We start from the raw sequence: 18,845 nt of genomic DNA, 5'->3' as shown, positions 1-18,845 counted from the left end.
AGGGGGGACATGATCGAAACATTTAAATATGTTAAAGGGTTAAATAAAGTTCAGGAGGGAAGTGGGGTAGATTCCTGAAGCTACCACTGAATGTCCAATGTGTTCCTGTTCGTAATTGAGAGTGTTTCACCTAGCCATTGGTAGCTTTAGGAAATAGGCAAGATTGTGCACATCCCCCTATCATTTAAATCAGAGGTCTTCAAACTTGGCAACTTTAAAACCTGTGGACTTCAACTCCCAGAATTCTCCAGCCTGGAGAACTCTGGGAGTTGAAGTCCACAAGTCTTAAAGTTGCCAAGTTTGAAGACCTCTGATTTAAATGAGCTCACTGTCCTTCTTTCTCAATTTACAAGTAGGCCCAAAATGCTTATTAACCTGCTTGTTGAGAGTCAGTGTCTCCCTCTTCCTCTGATTCAGACATTACCATCATTGGGGTTTCTACAGTCTCTGGAGGTTCCTCAGATTCCAACTCTCCCTGACTCTCACTATGTGACTCAGCTGTCAAGAACACTGACCCAGGGTACCAAGACGGCCCTAGTTCATCCTCCTCAGAATCTGTGGCTAATTGACCCAGTCGTGGACCACTCACAACAGCTAGGTCCTGCTCTTATGATTGATTATTACCAGATTCAGCTTCTGCCTTAAAACAGCATTAGTGGCAAATAGGCTAGCATTACATGCAACTCAACAGCCTCCTAACAAAAAACAAGTCCTGCTTGGGGTGAACAATTTTGAAGATGCTATTAAACACTCAGAAGAAGTCCCAATGCTTGTTGAAAATGTTATTTATTGTTTAAAAGACATCAGCCATGAGGAACAAAGAAAAATTAACAGCAAATCCCTAGCTTTAAAATTGCAAAAAGTTCTTCTGCAAAGATTTGCTAATCTGGGCAATTTGATATTTTCCTGTTTCTGGATATATTTTGATGCGTGGCCTTCTCTAACTATAAACATGAGCCACTATAACGTTGGGTATAGTTATACAGCCTTTTTAAAATATCCAATTCCTAAGATATTTGGCAATAAACACGGAACAGGATGCTTGTAACGTTTATTATCTTTTTTTCACTGAGTTGCTGAGAAAACTGCGTATCAAAACAAGTATTTTTTCACGTTCATTTAATATAGTTTATTTCAACCCTCACAGACACAGGTAAGAATGTTGTGGTGAGCAGAAAAAGCTGTAATCTGTTAAGTATTATAATAAACCAAGTTTATGTTCAACCATCATATGAGGCTCTGCCATTAGTTCACTTTGTGCAGGATCTGGAAAAGAGATTTAATAAAATGTTAATTTAAGACAATTGAAGGCAGAAACAGGTCACTTATGCATTACAATTTTCTTTATTTAGTCAATATTGAGCAAATTTAATGTATGCACTTATGCATTACACTTTGTGTCTTCATTTAATCTGTATTGAACAACTTTAATATATTCAGGTGAGGATTGGCCTCAATAAAATCTAGTATTGGTTTCTTATACAGTGGCACCTCTACTTAAGAACTTAATTCATTCCGTGACCAGGTTTTTAAGTAGCAACGTTTGTAAGTAGAAGCAATATTTCCCATAGGAATCCATGTAAAAGCAAATAATGTGTGCAAACCCATTAGGAAAGAAATAAAAGCTTGGAATTTGGGTGGGAGGAGGAGGAGGAAGAAGAGGAGGAGGACAGTTGCTGTCGAAGGACCAAGGTGAGGGGAGGGAATTTTAAAAAATCCAAAACTTTAAGGCTTAAAAAAAAAAGAGGGACTCTGAGGTGGCAAGGAGTATGCGTCTCCCATACATCTGGCGTGAGGCTGCCTCCCATACACTGTGCCAGAGAGAGAAATCCAGGGGGAATGGCAGGAAACTGGCCGGGCCTTCGTGCCACTCTCAAATTTCCTGGGAAGTTTTTCTGGGCTCGGGTTCTTAAGTAGAAAATGGTTCTTAAGAAGAGACAAAAAAAAATCTTGAGCACCCAGTTCTTATCTAAAAAAGTTTTTAAGTAGAGGCATTCTTAAGTAGAGGTACCACTGTATAAGAGGTTGTTTCCTACAGTGTCCAGACATCCCATGCATAAATATTTCCTCTCTTCCTGGAAGACTCTACAAAATAAAAAATTTATGATACGAAAAATATTTAACAGGAATGAAAAGAAAGGAGGAGAGAGACGGAGATAATGAGACAAACGTAACTCTCTTGAAAGCCAAGATGAGGAAATATGACGAAGCGCATGTAGTGCTTGGCTACCCTGTGATTACGGTAGGAGACAAGGAAAGACCGCTATCTTTACTGCATTTAAAAATGTTGGCATGAAGCCAAATAAATTAAGGCGTCGCTTAAATACATTACATCCCAATCACGCTAATACGCCGCTTGATTTTTTTCAGTGAAAACATGTCGAATATTGCAAACAAATGTCCTGGCTGAGAGTTTTGGGGGGGGTGGGGGGTGGCAGGCAGAATATTTACTTCTTCCTGGGTAGGGGGGGCATAACAGAAAATAATGAACTATGCCAATATGGGAATACGACTAGGTTCAGTCTTGTCTCCTACACAGAACTAAAGACTTCAGAAAGATTCTTACCGCCAAAAATATCTTCAAAACCAATGCAGTGATCATTGCCTTTTAAGATATCCAGTGAAAGGTTAGAGCTGTGAAGGAAAGGCAGGCGCTGGATCTAAGAAAAGATTTTACCAGTTAGTCATCCATATTTACTAATAGTGAGATACATTAAAGTAGAGGTCTTCAAACTTGGCAACTTTAAGACTTGTAGGATTCAACTCCCAGAATTCTCCAGCCAGCTATGGAGGGTGGAGAATTCTGGGAGTTGAAGTCCACAAGTCTTAAATTTGCCAGGTTTGGGGAACCCTGTAATAAAAGAACAAGCAAAAGAGTATCAAGTTTCCACCCATTTAACGTTTGAAGAAGGACGGCAGGACCCAGGGGAAGAGCCTTCTCTGTGGCGGCCCTGGCCCTCTGGAACCAACTTCCCCCAGAGATTAGAATTGCCCCCACCCTCCTTGCCTTTCGTAAGCTGCTTAAAACCCACCTCTGCCGGCAGGCATGGGGGAATTGAGATACTCTTTCCCCCTAGGCCTTTACAATTTTATGCATGATATGTCTATGTATTTTTGGTTTTTATAATAATGGGTTTTTAACTGTTGTTAGTATTGGATTATTATTATATGCTGTTTTATTACTGTTGTTAGCCGCCCCGAGTCTGCGGAGAGGGGCGGCATACAAATCCAATAAATAAATAAATGAATGAATGAATGAATGAATGTAAACAAGCATGAAATGTATTGAAAAAATACTTTCTAAAAATATGAACTTTACCATTTTGCCACTATACAGAAATACTACAGCTAAACAATCTCCCTTCTTCTTAGATGGCATCAAGAAAAAGAAATTGTTCTTCAAAATAATATTTCTGTCCTGGCCTCACATTCATTTTTGTCTACATAGTTAATATGATTCTTCCATTTGAAAAATAAATTGCTGGGGGTGTGGGGAGGGAGACACAGAACTTTTCAGGCAAGAGATATCAGTGTTGATTAATAATATTTTACATTATACTTAATATCGTAAAATGGCAAGTTCCGTGAAGGGGTAATTCCCCAACACGTAATGCCTAGTAGAATTCTCTACCGAATTTTAAAATAATGACTCTACAAGGGGTGAGTGGAGCTTCCTTTAGAAGCCCCGCACAAATCTATATATATTTATCAAAAAGTAAAATTTATAAAGTTTCAGACTTAAATATAAAAGATTTCTTGAATTTCAGTAAGTGACCAAACTACTGTGGAAGCCCTAAACTTGTACCCTGAGACTCTGGATAGAGCAAAACAAGCACAGATACAATCCTATCAAAATTAACATTTTTGCCCATGAATATTTGATCATTTTTTAACATAAGCATTTTTGAACAAGGTGCCCTGTTAATGGCTACCTTAAATATTATTGTGCTGTGATTTTTTGCTTTATTCCTTTCTCTTATGTTTTAATTTTATGCCATGCTATTAATTGTTCAATATTTTTTTCAAACTGGGATAGATAATAATTAATAGCCATTGTAACTCTGTAAAATTTTAACTTGCGTTTTAGATTTTTAAAAATAAAACTAAAATCTGGGGGGAAAATTGTTGAAAATAAGCCTACCTGTTTCACTGCTTTGAATTCCATTTGCAACTTTAATGGCGCATGTAGTCCTTGGATATTTCTCAGAGTCGAAAAATTCATTTGATCCTGAGTTAAGGAAAACTACCAAAAGAAATGGTAAAAACATTATTTTACATTCTAGGCAGTCGGATGTGAATTAACGTAGTAAAAACTATGCACATAGAGAAGGCTGGTACAGTAATCCCTTGTTTTTCATGGGGGATGTGTTCCAAGACCATTCATGAAAAATGAATTTCCATGAAGTAGAGGAAAGATAGTTTTTATGTATTTAACAAGCATTTGGACTTTTAAAACCCACTCTCTGCATTAAACAGTCATTCTATAATGTTTCTCAGCTGGAACTACATGTGATATCCTACCAGTTACTTTAATAGAGTACAGTAGTACTGTAGAAGAATTTTATGAATTTAAAATTTTCAATGGATTTAATGGATTTAACCCCCCTTTGAAAACCCGTGAAGTAGTGAATCCGCAAAAGATGAACCGCGAAGTAGCAAGGGATTACTGTATTCATTTCCCCCCTCACTGAACAGAAAAAGAAAATCTCCTGTCCAAAATAAGAAATATGTAAATATATAGGACAACACATACTGTAAAATAGACATAATATAAGAGGGGGGGGGAAAGAAATTCAAGCATGTTGTGGCCTGCTTGTTGCTGGCCCCTCCAGCAGCCAAAATTGGAGGAGGCATGGGAGTTAGGGTCAGCCTCAGGGCAATCTGGGAGCTCTGAGGTGGAAGAGGGAATGGAGCTGGCAGAGACAGAGAGAGGCAGAGTTTGAACCATCCATCAGGCCTCAGATGGAATCATGGAGGTGGTTGATGAAGAAGAGGAACAGCTGGGTCCAGTGCCTTATACGCAGCTGCGCAGAAAGCAGAAAAGTGGGAAGCTGTGGGCCAATCCTGGGGAAGGAAAAGCCACAGCTGGTAACAAGGCCACACCCTAGCTCTGGAGATAAAAGGCAGGGGATGGAGATGAATTACTGTGGCAGACAACTATACATCTTCCTTCTTTTTAGGCTGCGAGATAAACTTTTTGCCAGGGCTACCTGCATTCCTAACACAGGTGAAACTCAAAAAATTAGAATATCATGCAAAAGTTCATTTATTTCAGTAATGCAACCTAAAAGGTGATAGGTAATATATGAGAGAGACTCATTACGTGCAAGGCAAGATAGTTCAAGCCGTGATTTGTCATAATTGTGATGATGATGGGGTACAGCTCATGAAAACCCCAAATCCACAGTCTCAGAAAATTAGAATATTACATGCGATCAATAAAACAAGGATTGTACAGAGAACAATATCGGACCTCTGAAAAGTATAAGCATGCATATGCTGCAACGTCCTACCAGTCAATGACTACTTCAGCTTCAACCGCAACAATACAAGAGCACGCAACAGATTCAGACTTAATATTAACCGCTCCAAACTTGACTGTGAAAAATATGACTTTAACAATCGAGGTGTCGAAGCGTGGAACTCATTACCGAACTCAATAGTGTCAACCCCTAACCCCCAACATTTCTCCCTTAGACTATCCACGATTGACATCTCCAGGTTCCTAAGAGGTCAGTAAGGGGCGTACATAAGTGCACTAGTGTGCCTTTCGTCCCCTGCCCAATTGTCTCTCCTTTATCTCATATATCATATATATTTTCTTCCTTTCATATATCTTCTCTATTTTTACATATTATCTTTATATATATTACTTCATGTCTATTCTCTTCCATATGTATTGTGTATTGGACAAATGAATAAATTAAAAAAAACAAAAAACTTGGTTAGAGCCCCTTCTGCATCAATTCTGCAGCAATTACTGCCTCAAAGGCAGAGTGGCATGGAAGCTATCAGCCTGTGGCACTGGTGAGGTGTTATGGAAGACCAGGATGCTTCAATAGCGGCCTTCAGCTCTTCACAATGGCCAAACCAGAACTTCTTTTTCTGAACTTCTGGTTTGCCCATTGGGCTGTTTTTCACACTCTGGGGCTTCAAGGAAGATACCCTGAAGCCTCCAGAGGGCGAAACAGCCTTCCCTAAGGCCAAATATCAGCTGGCTAGCCTGCGTTTGCATGCTGGAGCTGACATGGGACAATGCCTCACGTGGCCTCTGATATGGCTCTGCGTGCCACTGTGGCACACATGCCATAGTTTCACCATCACGGATCTAGACTTTCCAATGTCTTTTGTTGGTCACAACTACCTGATCCATCAGAGTGGGGAGGCAGGGAATGTTGCGGGTCCCATTCCCAAGGGAGATACACCTGGTGAGACCCAGAAGGGCCTTCTCTGTGGTGACTCCCGCTCTCTGGAACACCATTCCCTTAAATATTAGAACGGCTCCCAACTCTAATACTCTTCTGGAAGGCACTGAAAACCTGGTTCTGCCAGCGGGCCTGGGAAACCCAGAATGGGATGGAACCCATTAAATGGCTTATGTGATTTGCTGGGGCGGGGATAACTTTATTATATTACCGGTATATTAATTTATTTTATTCTTTTTTATTCTTTTTATTGTTTTAAGTGAGGTTTTATATTCTGTAAGCTGCCTTGAGTCGCCCATATGTGAATGGGGTGATATAATTAATTAATTTTTTTGATTTTCATCTAATGCCTGCAGCCTCTCTCCCCTGTTGAGATTATTATATGTATAAAGATGGAAGCATTTAAAAATGCCCACAATGGAGGAATGGTTGGCGAAGATGACCCTTTTGTAGAAAAGGCAAGATTTCCTGGATCAACCAAAAGATAACAAGTACATTTATTAGTGAAGGAAACCCTTTGTGGACTATTTGCTGAAAATGGAAAGAATGAATTGGTGATTTATGGATTTGATGATTAGAAAGGGCAAAATATCAGGTGGAATTCATGATATAACTTTAAAGACATAGAAAAGATGATAAATTTGTAAACTGCCACAAAGATTATTATTATTTGTTTATTTATTGACCACTTTTCTTTACTCTAATTTAAATTTGTATCATTTATTTACTATTGGATAGAATTCTTAAATAACAAATAATTTTAAAAAATTCTTCAGTCTCTCGATATAACTGAATTAATTTTATTTTAGGCTAAGCTCTTTATACCTCCCTCTACCCTACTTCATTTTCTTCCTTTCTCAATCAATCATGGGTCTCACTGGGCAAAGATTTGCCCTTCTTCGTTCAATTTCTCTTCACTTCTGTGTCTTCCACTTGTTATTCGACTCCTCTAATGTGATATGATTGACAACAGGAAATTTTAAGTTCCAATGGGATTTTCAACATTCCCATTTACTCATAAATTACCCTTTCAAGGTGTTCTGTAATCTGCTATCATTTTTGCAGCTTGTACTAATTATTCAAAAGTACCTACAGTGATCCCCTGAGTTTCGCGATCTCGATCTTTGCGAAACGCTATATCGCGATTTTTCCACCCGATGACGTCACTCCCTTCCTTTCTCATCTTTCTTTCTCTCTCTCTTTCTCTATCTTGCTTCTTCCTCTCTCACACTCTCTTCCTCCCTCTCTCATCTCTTTCTTTCCTTCTCTCTCTTTCTCTATCTCTCCCCCTCTTGCTCTCGAGCGGCAAGCGAGCAGCCGGGCGGGTGGGTGAACGGGCAAGCGGAGCGGCCGGGCGGGCGAACGGGCAAGCGAGCAGCCAGGCGGGCGGGTGAACGGGCAAGCGGCAAGCGATCTTGGGGTTTCCCCTTTGCCTGGGCGGCGGGGAAGACCCAGGGAAGGTTCCTTCGGCCGCCCAACAGCTGATCTGCTCCGCAGCGCGGCAGCAGCGAGGAGCCGAAGATGGGGTTTCCCCATTGCCTGGGCAACGGGGAAACCCCATCTTCGGCTCCTCCTGCTGCTGCGCTGCAGAGCAGATCAGCTGTTGGGCGGCCGAAGGAACCTTCCCTGGGTCTTCCCCGCCGCCCACACGCAAACTCCACCATCTGCGCATGTGCGGCCATGGAAAAAGGGGCGCGCATGCGCATATGGTGTTTTTACTTCCGCACCACTACATCCCGAAAAATCGATTATCGCGAGGGGTCTTGGAACGGAACCCTCGCGATAATCGAGGGATCACTGTATTCTGTAAATTATTGGTTGATTAGAATGTCTGAGTTAATTCCGATTTTAGTTCAGGCATCTGAAAAGATACATTTTACAATGGACAGGTTTTTTCATATCTATAACTACATCTACACCTATAATATTCCCTTCTACTTACATTCTTCTCTGAAAGTTCCAAAGGATGAACAGGAAAAAGTTCACTCTTCACATGTGGAAAGCTGCAAACACAAGTAAACAGAGATGCCGGATAAAATCATGTGAAAATCTTGTGAATGAAGGCAAATATACATGTCAGTCTTGCTTCCTTCACCAGCTTTATAAGCCACTCCAAAAGCCTGACAATCTGATAGAAACTACAATTATTTTAATAATTTTTTCCTTCATTTTTATCACTGTAATGTTTAATATACAGTATTAGCACATTTATATACTACTGAAAACGTTTTAATTGTATTACTACATTTTACTGATACAGTGATACCTCTACTTACAATCTTAATTTGTTCCACGACCAGGTTCTTAAGTAGAAAAGTTTGTAAGAAGCAATTTTTCCCATAGGAGTCAATGTAATAGCAAATAATGCATGCGATTGGGGAAACCACAGAGGGTGGAGGCCCTGTTTTCTCCCAGAAGATTCCTAGAGAGGCTCCACGGAGGCTTCTCCCCGCCTTTTCCGGCCCTGTTTCCTCCCAGGAGATTCCTAGAGAGGCCCCACGGAGGCTTCTCCCTGCCTTTTCCGGCCCTGTTTCCTCCCAGGAGATTCCTAGAGAGGCCCTATGGAGGCTTCTCCCTGCCTTTTCCAGTTACAGTTTCGGAGGCTCGGGTTTGTAAGTGGAAAATGGTTCTTGAGAAGAGGCCAAAAAATCTTGAACAGCCGGTTCTTATCTAGAAAAGTTTGTAAGTAGAGGCGTTCTTCGGTAGAGGTACCACTGTATTTCTATAAACCTCTGGCACCTACCCTCTGTGCATCACATCATGACTTTCGAATGTTCCGCTAGCTGAAAAATCAGGAACTGAAATGCTGTCCTTCAGCTGAGATCCAAGCCCTCTGGTATTCTTAAACAGAAGAAAGCTATTATTGTAGACAGGCAACATTGTTCATTCTAGTACAATTAAATTCTCTGCATGACTACAAACTTTGCAATATTTGCTTGTTTAAATACAGGCAGTCCTCGACTTACAACCATTCATTTAGCGACCAATCAACATTACAGTGGCACTTAAGAAAGTCGTAGGACCATTTTTCACACTTATGGCCTTTGCGGCATCCCCAGGGTCACGTGATCAAAATTTGGACCCTTGGCAACTGGTTCATATTTATGACTGTTGCAGTGTCCCGGGGTCATGTGATCACCTTTTGCAAACTTCCAACAGGCAAACTCAATTTCACTTAATGACCATGTTACTAACTTAACTGCAGTGATTCCCTTAACAACTATGGCAAGAAAGGTCATAAAACGGGGCAAAATTCTTAACTGTATCACTTTGTACCAGAAATTTTGGGGTCAAATGTGGTCACAAGTGGAGGATTAACTATAGATAACAGCATTCAAAGTTAAGGTTAACACAAAACATTTCCCCCCTGTTTACTACACTTTTAACACAGAGCACATATTCTCTTGTAGTAAATTTGGATTGTATGACTAATGCTTGCTAAATCAATTACTTTGGTATGCAGGCTGTTCTTAAACAGTTCTTGTGATTACAAAAATTAACGCTTATTGGCATTACTAAAATCTTTTTATTTTTATAAAATACAGAAACATTTTTATTATATTTTTATCCATACAGATACTGTACTAACTCAACACAACAAATATAGTACTCCACACAACAATACAATTTAAGCCTCTGTTCCTGCAATCTGATTAAACATACTTCTATCAAACTGTAAAAATCAAAGAGAGTTCATTAAGAGACTTGCCACAATGGTAACAATTCTTTCTATATTTAAAGTACTGTATCTCTAAACATTCTCACTTCCAGGAAGGCCAAAGGAGCATAGAAACCATAAATTTGAGTTAGTTACTAAAAACTTTGAGAGAGAGAAATTATATTTGGACTTTTAGCAGCCAAGTACTGTACCTTTGAAAAGTGTTCGGAAACTTCAGATCGTGCAGAATGCGGCCGCGAGAGCTATCCTGGGGCTTCCCAGATTTGCCCATGTTTCTACAACACTCCGTGGCCTGCACTGGCTGCCGATCAGTTTCCGGTCACAATTCAAAGTGTTGGTAATGACCCTTAAAGCCCTACATGGCATTGGACCAGAATACCTCCGGAACCGCCTCCTACCGCACGAATCCCAGCAGCCAATAAGGTCCCACAGAGTTGGCCTTCTCTGGGTCCCGTCGACTAAACAATGTCGTTTGGCGGGCCCCAGGGGAAGAGCCTTCTCTGTGGCGGTCCCAGCCCTCTGGAATCAACTCCCCATAGAGATTAGAACTGCCCCCACCCTCGTCTTTCGCAAGTTACTTAAGACCCACCTGTATCGCCAGGCATGGGGGAACTAAGACACCTCCCCCAGGCTTTTACATTTTATGTATGGTATGTGTGTGTTGTATGGTTTTTAAATGATGGGGTTTTTTAGCTGTTTTTTAATATTAGATTTGTTTCCATTGTAACATTGTTATTATTATTGTTGTGAGCCGCCCCGAGTCTTCGGAGAGGGGCAGCATACAAATCTAATAAATTATTATTATTATTATTATTATTATTATTATTATTATTATTATTATTATATCTATCTGATAAACAACAGAGAGGGAGGCAGGAGAGGGAGAGGTAGAAAGAGAAGGAGAGTTGAAAACTCAGGGATATGGAAAGTGGTTTATTTACTACTAAAATCCATTATAAAATGACAAAAATCCATTACAAAACGAGCAGAGTACATGAAGGGAAAACACTTACCATAAATTGGTAGAAATAGGGTCTGTGATTAACAAAAAGAACAAGACTTCCTAATGCTTTATATACTATTTAGTGACAGGATCCCCCCCCCCACTAAAATATACAGTGTTCCCTTGATTTTCGCGGGGGATGCGTTCCGAGACCGCCCGCGAAAGTCGAATTTCCGCGAAGTAAAGATGCGGAAGTAAATACACTATTTTTGGCTATGAACAGCATCACAAGCCTTCCCTTAACACTTTAAACCCCTAAACTGCAAATTCTCATTCCCTTAGCAACCATTTAGATTACAGTAGTCCCTCACCTATCGCTGGTGTTACGTTCCAGACCTGGCCGCGATAGGTGAAATCCGCGATGGGGAATTTATCGACTGATAGTACTTATTTAAGTATTTATATTGTAATTGTTTGGTGAGTTTTCATTGTTTTAAGTGTTTATAAACCCTTCCCACACAGTATTTATTTTAGATACAGTATTTAAATACAGTATTTACAATTTTAGATTTTTTTTTTTTTTTTGAAAAACCTGCCGATCGAGTTCGGCGGGCTGTTTAAATCTGCCGATCGACTTCCTCAGAAACCCGCAATGAAGTGAAGCCGCAGTAGGTGAAGCGCGGTATAGCGAGGGGCTACTGTATTACTCACCATGTTTATTTATTAAAATTTATTTAAAAAAATATTTATTAAAGGTGGACGAAAGTTTGGCGATGATGTATGATGTCATCGGGCGGGAAAAACCATGGTATAGGGAAAAAACCCACAAAGTATTTTTTTAATTAATATTTTTGAAAAACCCTGGTATAGCCGTTTCGCGAAGTTCAAACCCGCAAAAATTGAGGGACCACTGTATTAAATATTCCCATAAGACTGTACATAATTCTAAGCAGTTGATCACTATAAACAACAGTACAATGAAATAAAATTAAGACCATATGACAAGCAGTCATGGAATATAGAACAGAGTAATTTATGAACTGAGACACACAAGCTGATGTTATACTATGAAGCCAAGATTCCCACAAGTATTAGCAACACTTGTTTCCTTTCCCACCATCAGCTTTTCTTGTTTATTTTAAGTGCATCTTATTTGTGTCTCTCTCAACCCGTCTGCATGGGATATTACACCACATAATCCCGACAGGAATCTCCAGGCATTTCCTTTGCCCAAACACACACCTCTATTTTACAAATATTTAGAGTGTATAAATTTAAAATGAGCCTACTTATTAAAGCACAAGGCCTGAAAGTGGATGGATTAAGTAAATAAGAGGCTGAACTGCAGGAAATCCTTCCAACAATGACACCGAAACTAATGTGCTATTGCTTCCCTGTGGAAGTGAAATATTTGCAAAGTAAATCCTGCAACAATCTTGACAGCAGACAGCAAACCAGCCAAAGTAAAGGAGAGGCGTCTCATTCCAGGGCAAAGTGAATGGGTGCCATTGTTCAAAAGCTGCATTTCCATTAACTCCAGGAGTGATGCTACCATATTTAATAAGTAAAATGTCTTTTTATACAATGGCTGCTTAGAAACATAGAAGTCTGATGGCAGAAAAAGACCTCATGGTCCATCTAGTCTGCCCTTATACTATTTTCTGTATTTTATCTTAGGATGGATATATGTTTATCCCAGGCATGTTTAAATTCAGTTGCTGTGGATTTATCTACCACGTCTCCTGGAAGTTTGTTCCAAGGATCTATTACTCTTTCAGTAAAATAATATTTTCTCATGTTGCTTTTGATCTTTCCCCCAACTAACTTCAGATTGCGCCCCCTTGTTCTTGTGTTCACTTTCCTATTAAAAACACTTCCCTCCTGGACCTTATTTAACCCTTTAACATATTTAAATGTTTCGATCATGTCCCCCCTTTTCCTTCTGTCCTCCAGACTATACAGATTGAGTTCATTAAGTCTTTCCTGATACGTTTTATGCTTAAGACCTTCCACCATTCTTGTAGCCCGTCATTGGACCCGTTCAATTTTGTCAATATCTTTTTGTAGGTGAGGTCTCCAGAACTGAACACAGTATTCCAAATGTGGTCTCACCAGCGCTCTATATAGAGGGATCATAATCTCCCTCTTCCTGCTTGTTATACCTCTAGCTATGCAGCCAAGCATCCTACTTGCTTTCCCTACCGCCTGACTGCACTGTTCACCCATTTTGAGACTGTCAGAAATCACTACCCCTAAATCCTTTTCTTCTGAAGTTTTTGCTAACACAGAACTGCTAATACAATACAGTACTCAGATTGAGGATTCCTTTCCCCCCAAGTGCATTATTTTACATTTGGAAACATTAAACTGCAGTTTCCATTGCTTTGACCATTTATCTAGTAAAGCTAAATCATTTACCATATTACAGACGCCTCCAGGAATATCAACCCTATTGCACACTTTAGAGTCATCGGCAAATAGGCAAACCTTCCCTACCAAACTATGTCACTCACAAACATATTAAAAAGAATAGGACCCAGAACAGACCCTTGTGGCATAAATTGGAAATCAATCATCTCCACAATTTCTAGCCATTGCTGGACTTTTCTTTTAAATCAAGTACTCATTTCATTCCTTTGTTTACTTGTCCATCCCAGTGTGATGATTGTACCACTATTTGTTTTCCCCCCATATATACTGCAAGTGGTTTCAGTGCTGGATCTTGTCACCATAGTTTGAATATTTGCACAAAGATACGATTTCTTACATGTCCTATACAGTGTTCCCTCGATTTTCGCGGGTTCGAACTTCGCAAAAAGTCTATATCAGTTTTTCAAAAATATTAATTAAAAAATACTTCGTGGTTTTTTCCCCTATACCATGGTTTTTCCTGCCTGATGATGTCATATGTCATCACCAAACGTTTGTCCGCCTTTAATAAATATTTTTTTTAATAAAGTTTAAAAAATAAACATGGTGAATAATAATCTAAATCAGTGGTTCTCAACCTGGGGGTCGGGACCTCTTTTGGGGTCAAATGACTATTTCACAGGGGTCGCCTAAGACCATGGAAAAAGACAAATTTTGCATGGTGTTAGGAAATAAAGCTTCTGTTCCCGGTGCCTTGAAACATATTTTTACAATCTGACCAATCAGGCATTTATAGTGCGGGTGTCGCTATAACCTTCCTGCCAATCAGCTTAAAGCTCTGTTGTAAGAATTGGCGCTAGACTTAGGGTTGGGGGTCACCACTACACGAGGAACTGTATTAAGGGGTTACGGCATTAGAAAGGTTGAGAACCATTGATCTAAATGGTTGCTAAGGGAATGGGAAATTGCAATTTAGGGGTTTAAAGTGTTAAGGGAAGGCTTGTGATACTGTTCATAGCCAAAAATATTGTATTTATTTCCGCATCTCTACTTCACGGAAATTCGATTTTCGCGGGCAGTCTCGGAACGCATCCCCTGCGAAAATTGAGGGAACACTGTATATATTTATTTGCAACTGTTGTTTTAGCAAAATCCATATAAAATTACAAATATCCACATTAGTTTAATACAACCCCTCTAATACTAACAACTATGCTGTTGTATAGTTCTTATAGCCATTGAAAATGGTAATTGTTATACCTTCATCTGTATCAGTCAACAGAAAACAGTTTTTTTTCCTTTCTAAACTAGAATGATTCGGCTGGATTAACAAAGGCAGAAGAACCAATATTTGCATACATATGTTATTTCCTAATTTATATCCAGCCTACCAAAAGTAACATATACAACATTCCTGTCTTCTACTTTTATCTCATAGTCATAACCTGTGAGATAAGGTATGTCTGTATATGGGGTTTTAACACTTTTAGCAATCTATATTAGTCTTTTAAAGTAAATTAGATTTCTTTTATGTATTATTGTATTTATGATATTGCACACCTCCTTGAGTCACTGTGAGAAGGATGGCTTAAAAATCAATCAATCAATCAATCAATCAATCAATCAATCAAACAATCAATCAAACAAACAAACAAGGTGAGCTGAAAGAGAGCAGCTGGTCTAAAGTAGCCAAATGAACTTCCAAAGACGAGTGTCTACTTGAACTTGGGTTTTCCCAATCTTAGTTTAATATCTTTTGGAGGATTATCATTTGTCCATCACTGGCGCTTTTTCAAGCATGCAAGCAATCATATTTCTGGGCTACAGAATGCATTTGAAATGGAAAGCAGAGTTAGATGTAGACCCTGCAATCAAATCTACTGTATTAATCCAATTGATGATGTTTGTCCATCGTGTTCGAAGAGGGCCTTAACATCTATCTCCTTCCTCTTACTGTGGAGGTGAGCAATGTGGTCCTAAAGAGGGCTGCTCAGTCACTCAGATAGACGCGGAATGCAGGTGTTGCTTTGGTCAGCAAGAAGATGACCATTAGACTTGAGTCACCTGTGTGCAGGTGCACAGCTACAGCTCCCAGTATATCCACAACTGCTGCTTCCTCGCTTGTTCACCACCACAGGACATCCCCCCCAATTAATTATTATTATTATTATTATTATTATTATTATTATTATTATTATTATTATTATTATTATTTATTAGATTTGTATGCCGCCCCTCTCCAAAGACTCGGGGCGGCTAACAACAATATAAAAAGACAATGTAAACAAATCTAATATTAAAAACAATCTAAAAAACCTCAATTTAAAAAAACCACTCATACATACAAACATACCATGTATAAATTCTATAAGCCTAGGGGGAAGGGAAATTTCAATTCCCCCATGCCTGATGACAGAGGTGGGTTTTAAGGAGCTTGCAAAAGGCAAGGAGGGTGGGGGCAACTCTGATATCTGCGGGGAGCTGGTTCCAGAGGGTAGGGGCCATCACAGAGAAGGCTCTTCTCCTGGGTCCCGCCAAACGACATTGCTTAGTCGACGGGAACTGGAGAAGGCCAACTCTGTGGGACCTAACCAGTCGCTGGGATTCATGCGGCAGAAGGTGGTCCTGGAGATAATCCAATTAGCATGGTTGAAGTCCATGTAAATTTTGTTATCAAACCCAGGTTGACAAAAAAGATCAGCCTCCCTTAAACAATATAGAAGAAAAAAACAGATCGACAAGTAACACAGCTCCTTTAAATTCTGCTGCAGTTACACCAGTAAATTAAAAAAATGAAACTCCCTTTATAAACCTGAAGATGTGGCAATCCCTAGGCCGTTACAACTGTATACATGGTATGTTTGTATGTATGTTTGGTTTTTATATAATAAGGGGTTTTAATTTGCTTTTAGTACTGGATTTTATTGTATATTTTCATGATTGTTGTTAGCCGCCCCAAGTTTTCGGAGAGGGGCGGCATATAAATCCAATTAAACTAAACTAAACTAATTTTGCTAGCTGCTCCCTAAACCCTGCTGAGATAAATACAATATTAATATTAATATGGGGCCACATATTGAATGATACATCATCTAGTTCCAGCCGCAAAAGATGTGCATGATTTTAGTAATGGGTTTTAAATTGTTTTCCTTTAAACTGTTCCTTTTCAGATGTTGCTTTCTTGTTGTAAGCTGCTCAGAGTCCTTCGGGAATCGGGCAGTATATACATTAAATAAATAAATAAATAAATAAAATTAATGAATAAATTAAATCGTCACCCTTTTTATCCAATGATATCCTGCAGAAATCTAAAATTTTGAGTTGGCCAAGAAAAACCTTCAGGCTAGTTAAAGAAAGTAAAAGAGTAAAAGAAAGTAAAAGTAAAAGAGAAAGTACAAGTGATACCTAATCCTACATAGCTTCTGATCCGGTAATCTCACACTACTAACCAGAGCACACAAAATTTTCACCAGACCAATCATTGAATACACCTCATCTGTCTTGAATCCACATCGCATTTTGGACATAAACACTTTAGAAAATGTCCAGAGATACTTTACTAGAAGAGCCCTTCACTCCTCCAGTTGCAACAGAATACCCTACGCAACTAGACTTACAATCCTAGGTTAAGAAAGCTTAGAACTACATCGCCTTAAATACAATTTAAGCATAGCCCATAAAATCATCTACTACAACGTTCTTCCTGTTGACAACTACTTCAGCTTCAACCACAACAACACTCGAGCACATCACAGATACAAACTCAAAGTAATCCGCTCTAAACTTGACTGCAGGAAATACGACTTTAGTAACCAAGTAGTTGATGCATGGAACTCACTATGTAGTATCATCACCTAACCCCCAAAACTTTACCCTTAGACTATCCACTGTTGACCTCTCCCGATTCCTAAGAGGTCAGTAAGGGGCATACATAAGTGCACCAGCGTGCCTACCATTCCCTGGTCGTAATGTTTCCCTCTTGCCAGTATCATGTATATAAACATTGTTATATCTTTGTACGTACTGAAAGAAAGAAAGAAAGATGGAAAGAAGGAAGGATGGATGGATGGAAAGAAGATATTCTGGCATTGGGCCAGAATATCTGTGGGACCGCCTTCTGCTGCACAAATCCCAGCAACCGATTAGGTCCCACAGAGTTGGCCTTCTCCGGGTCCCATCAACTAAACAATGCCATTTGGCGGGACCCAGGGGAAGAGCCTTCTCTGTGGCGGCCCCAACCCTCTGGAACCAGCTCCCCCCAGAGATTAGAACTGCCCCCACCCTCCTCGCCTTTCGTAAACTCCTTAAAACCCACCTTTGCAGTCAGGCATGGGGGAATTGAAACATCTCCCCTGGGCGCTTGTGTGTATGTTTGCTTTTAATAATGGGGCTTTTAGTGTTTCTTTTAAATTATTAGATTTGTTATATATTGTTTATTATTGCTGTGAGCTGCCCCGAGTCTACGGAGAGGGGCGGCATACAAATCTAATAAATAAATAAATAAATAAATAATAAATAAATAAAAGAGAGGGAGGGGAAGAGAAAGAAAAAAGAAAGATGGATGGATGGATGGAAAGAAGAAAGGGAGGGAGAGGAAGATGGATGGAAAGAAGGAAAGGAGAGAAAGAAAGCAAGAAAGAATCCTAAATTGGGGGAAAAGACCCCACGTGGCAATGTAGCCCCCCCCTTCTGGACTCTTGGAACCAAGGGATCACCAGGTCTGCTTCTGATAACGCAGAACCTCGTCGGGGAGCCAGGGTGAATTGACCATTAATTGACCATTAAGCTGAAACCCCCCCCCCCCCCCACCACCACTACCCACCCTGCCCAAAATCCCGGATATGTCCGGCCGTCGCTCCGCAGCACGCAGGAGCCAATACCCCACTCCCCCAACTTTTCGCCCGCCCATCCCGCGCGCGTTTTTCCCCCGTCTCCCCTTCAACCCTGCAACGACCCGCTCACCATCTTTGCACAGTCACCGGGCGGCTATGCTTCCTTCCGCGGGTTGCAGGGGAACGAGAAGCGCGGTGACGTCAAAATACAGCCGCCCGACTTGGACGACATTCTCAGGCGACGGGGAAGGAAGAAAGTAGAATGAGTTCGGGGCACGCGAGGGGGCGGGGCTTGGAAAGGTCCTCTACCGGGCTAATAGGACGCGGCCGCCACTTACGGGCAGAAAATTGTATTCTAGCACAGGGGGTCTCCAACCTTGGCGACTTTAAGACTTGTGGACTTCAACTCCCAGAATTCATAATTTGCAAATGATGATGTTGCATAATTGGCAAGCTGGCTGAGGAATTCTGGGAGTTGAAGTCCACAAGTCTTAAAGTTGCCAAGGTTGGAGATCCCTGCGGCTGCGTTTATTCTCCTTTTGTTTACGGGGTTTGAAGTTTAAGCGTCTTCATTTCACAAATTATTGCACTTATTA

The 18,845-nt window shown here is 40.2% G+C and overlaps 1 protein-coding gene across 1 annotated transcript; it reads right to left on the bottom strand.

The window, feature by feature from the left end:
• Positions 1–767: 767 nt before the first annotated feature.
• On the bottom strand, positions 768–18,622 carry POMP (proteasome maturation protein). The gene is made up of 6 exons (XM_070751696.1): positions 18,380–18,622; positions 9,169–9,266; positions 8,368–8,428; positions 4,142–4,243; positions 2,567–2,660; positions 768–1,266 (listed from the first exon to the last, which is right to left on the bottom strand). The coding sequence occupies exons 1-6, from the start codon at positions 18,380–18,382 to the stop codon at positions 1,199–1,201; spliced, it is 426 nt and encodes a 141-aa protein (XP_070607797.1). The 5' UTR covers positions 18,383–18,622; the 3' UTR covers positions 768–1,198.
• Positions 18,623–18,845: the final 223 nt, after the last annotated feature.

The sequence above is a fragment of the Erythrolamprus reginae genome, chromosome 4 (genome assembly GCF_031021105.1).
Source record: "Erythrolamprus reginae isolate rEryReg1 chromosome 4, rEryReg1.hap1, whole genome shotgun sequence".
NCBI classification, from domain to species: Eukaryota; Metazoa; Chordata; class Lepidosauria; order Squamata; family Dipsadidae; genus Erythrolamprus; species Erythrolamprus reginae.
Note: the sequence above shows the minus strand (reverse complement) of the source record. Positions and strands in the feature narration are given on the sequence as shown.

What these genes read in the sequence shown, in the direction of transcription:
- POMP (XM_070751696.1), bottom strand. An exon ending in AATTCAAAGCAGTGAAACAG is followed by an intron (nt 2,661 to 4,141) that starts GTAGGCTTATTT and finishes ATCTTTTCTTAG; the next exon opens with ATCCAGCGCCTGCCTTTCCT. An exon ending in TTTTGAAGATATTTTTGGCG is followed by an intron (nt 1,267 to 2,566) that starts GTAAGAATCTTT and finishes TCTCTTTTCCAG; the next exon opens with ATCCTGCACAAAGTGAACTA.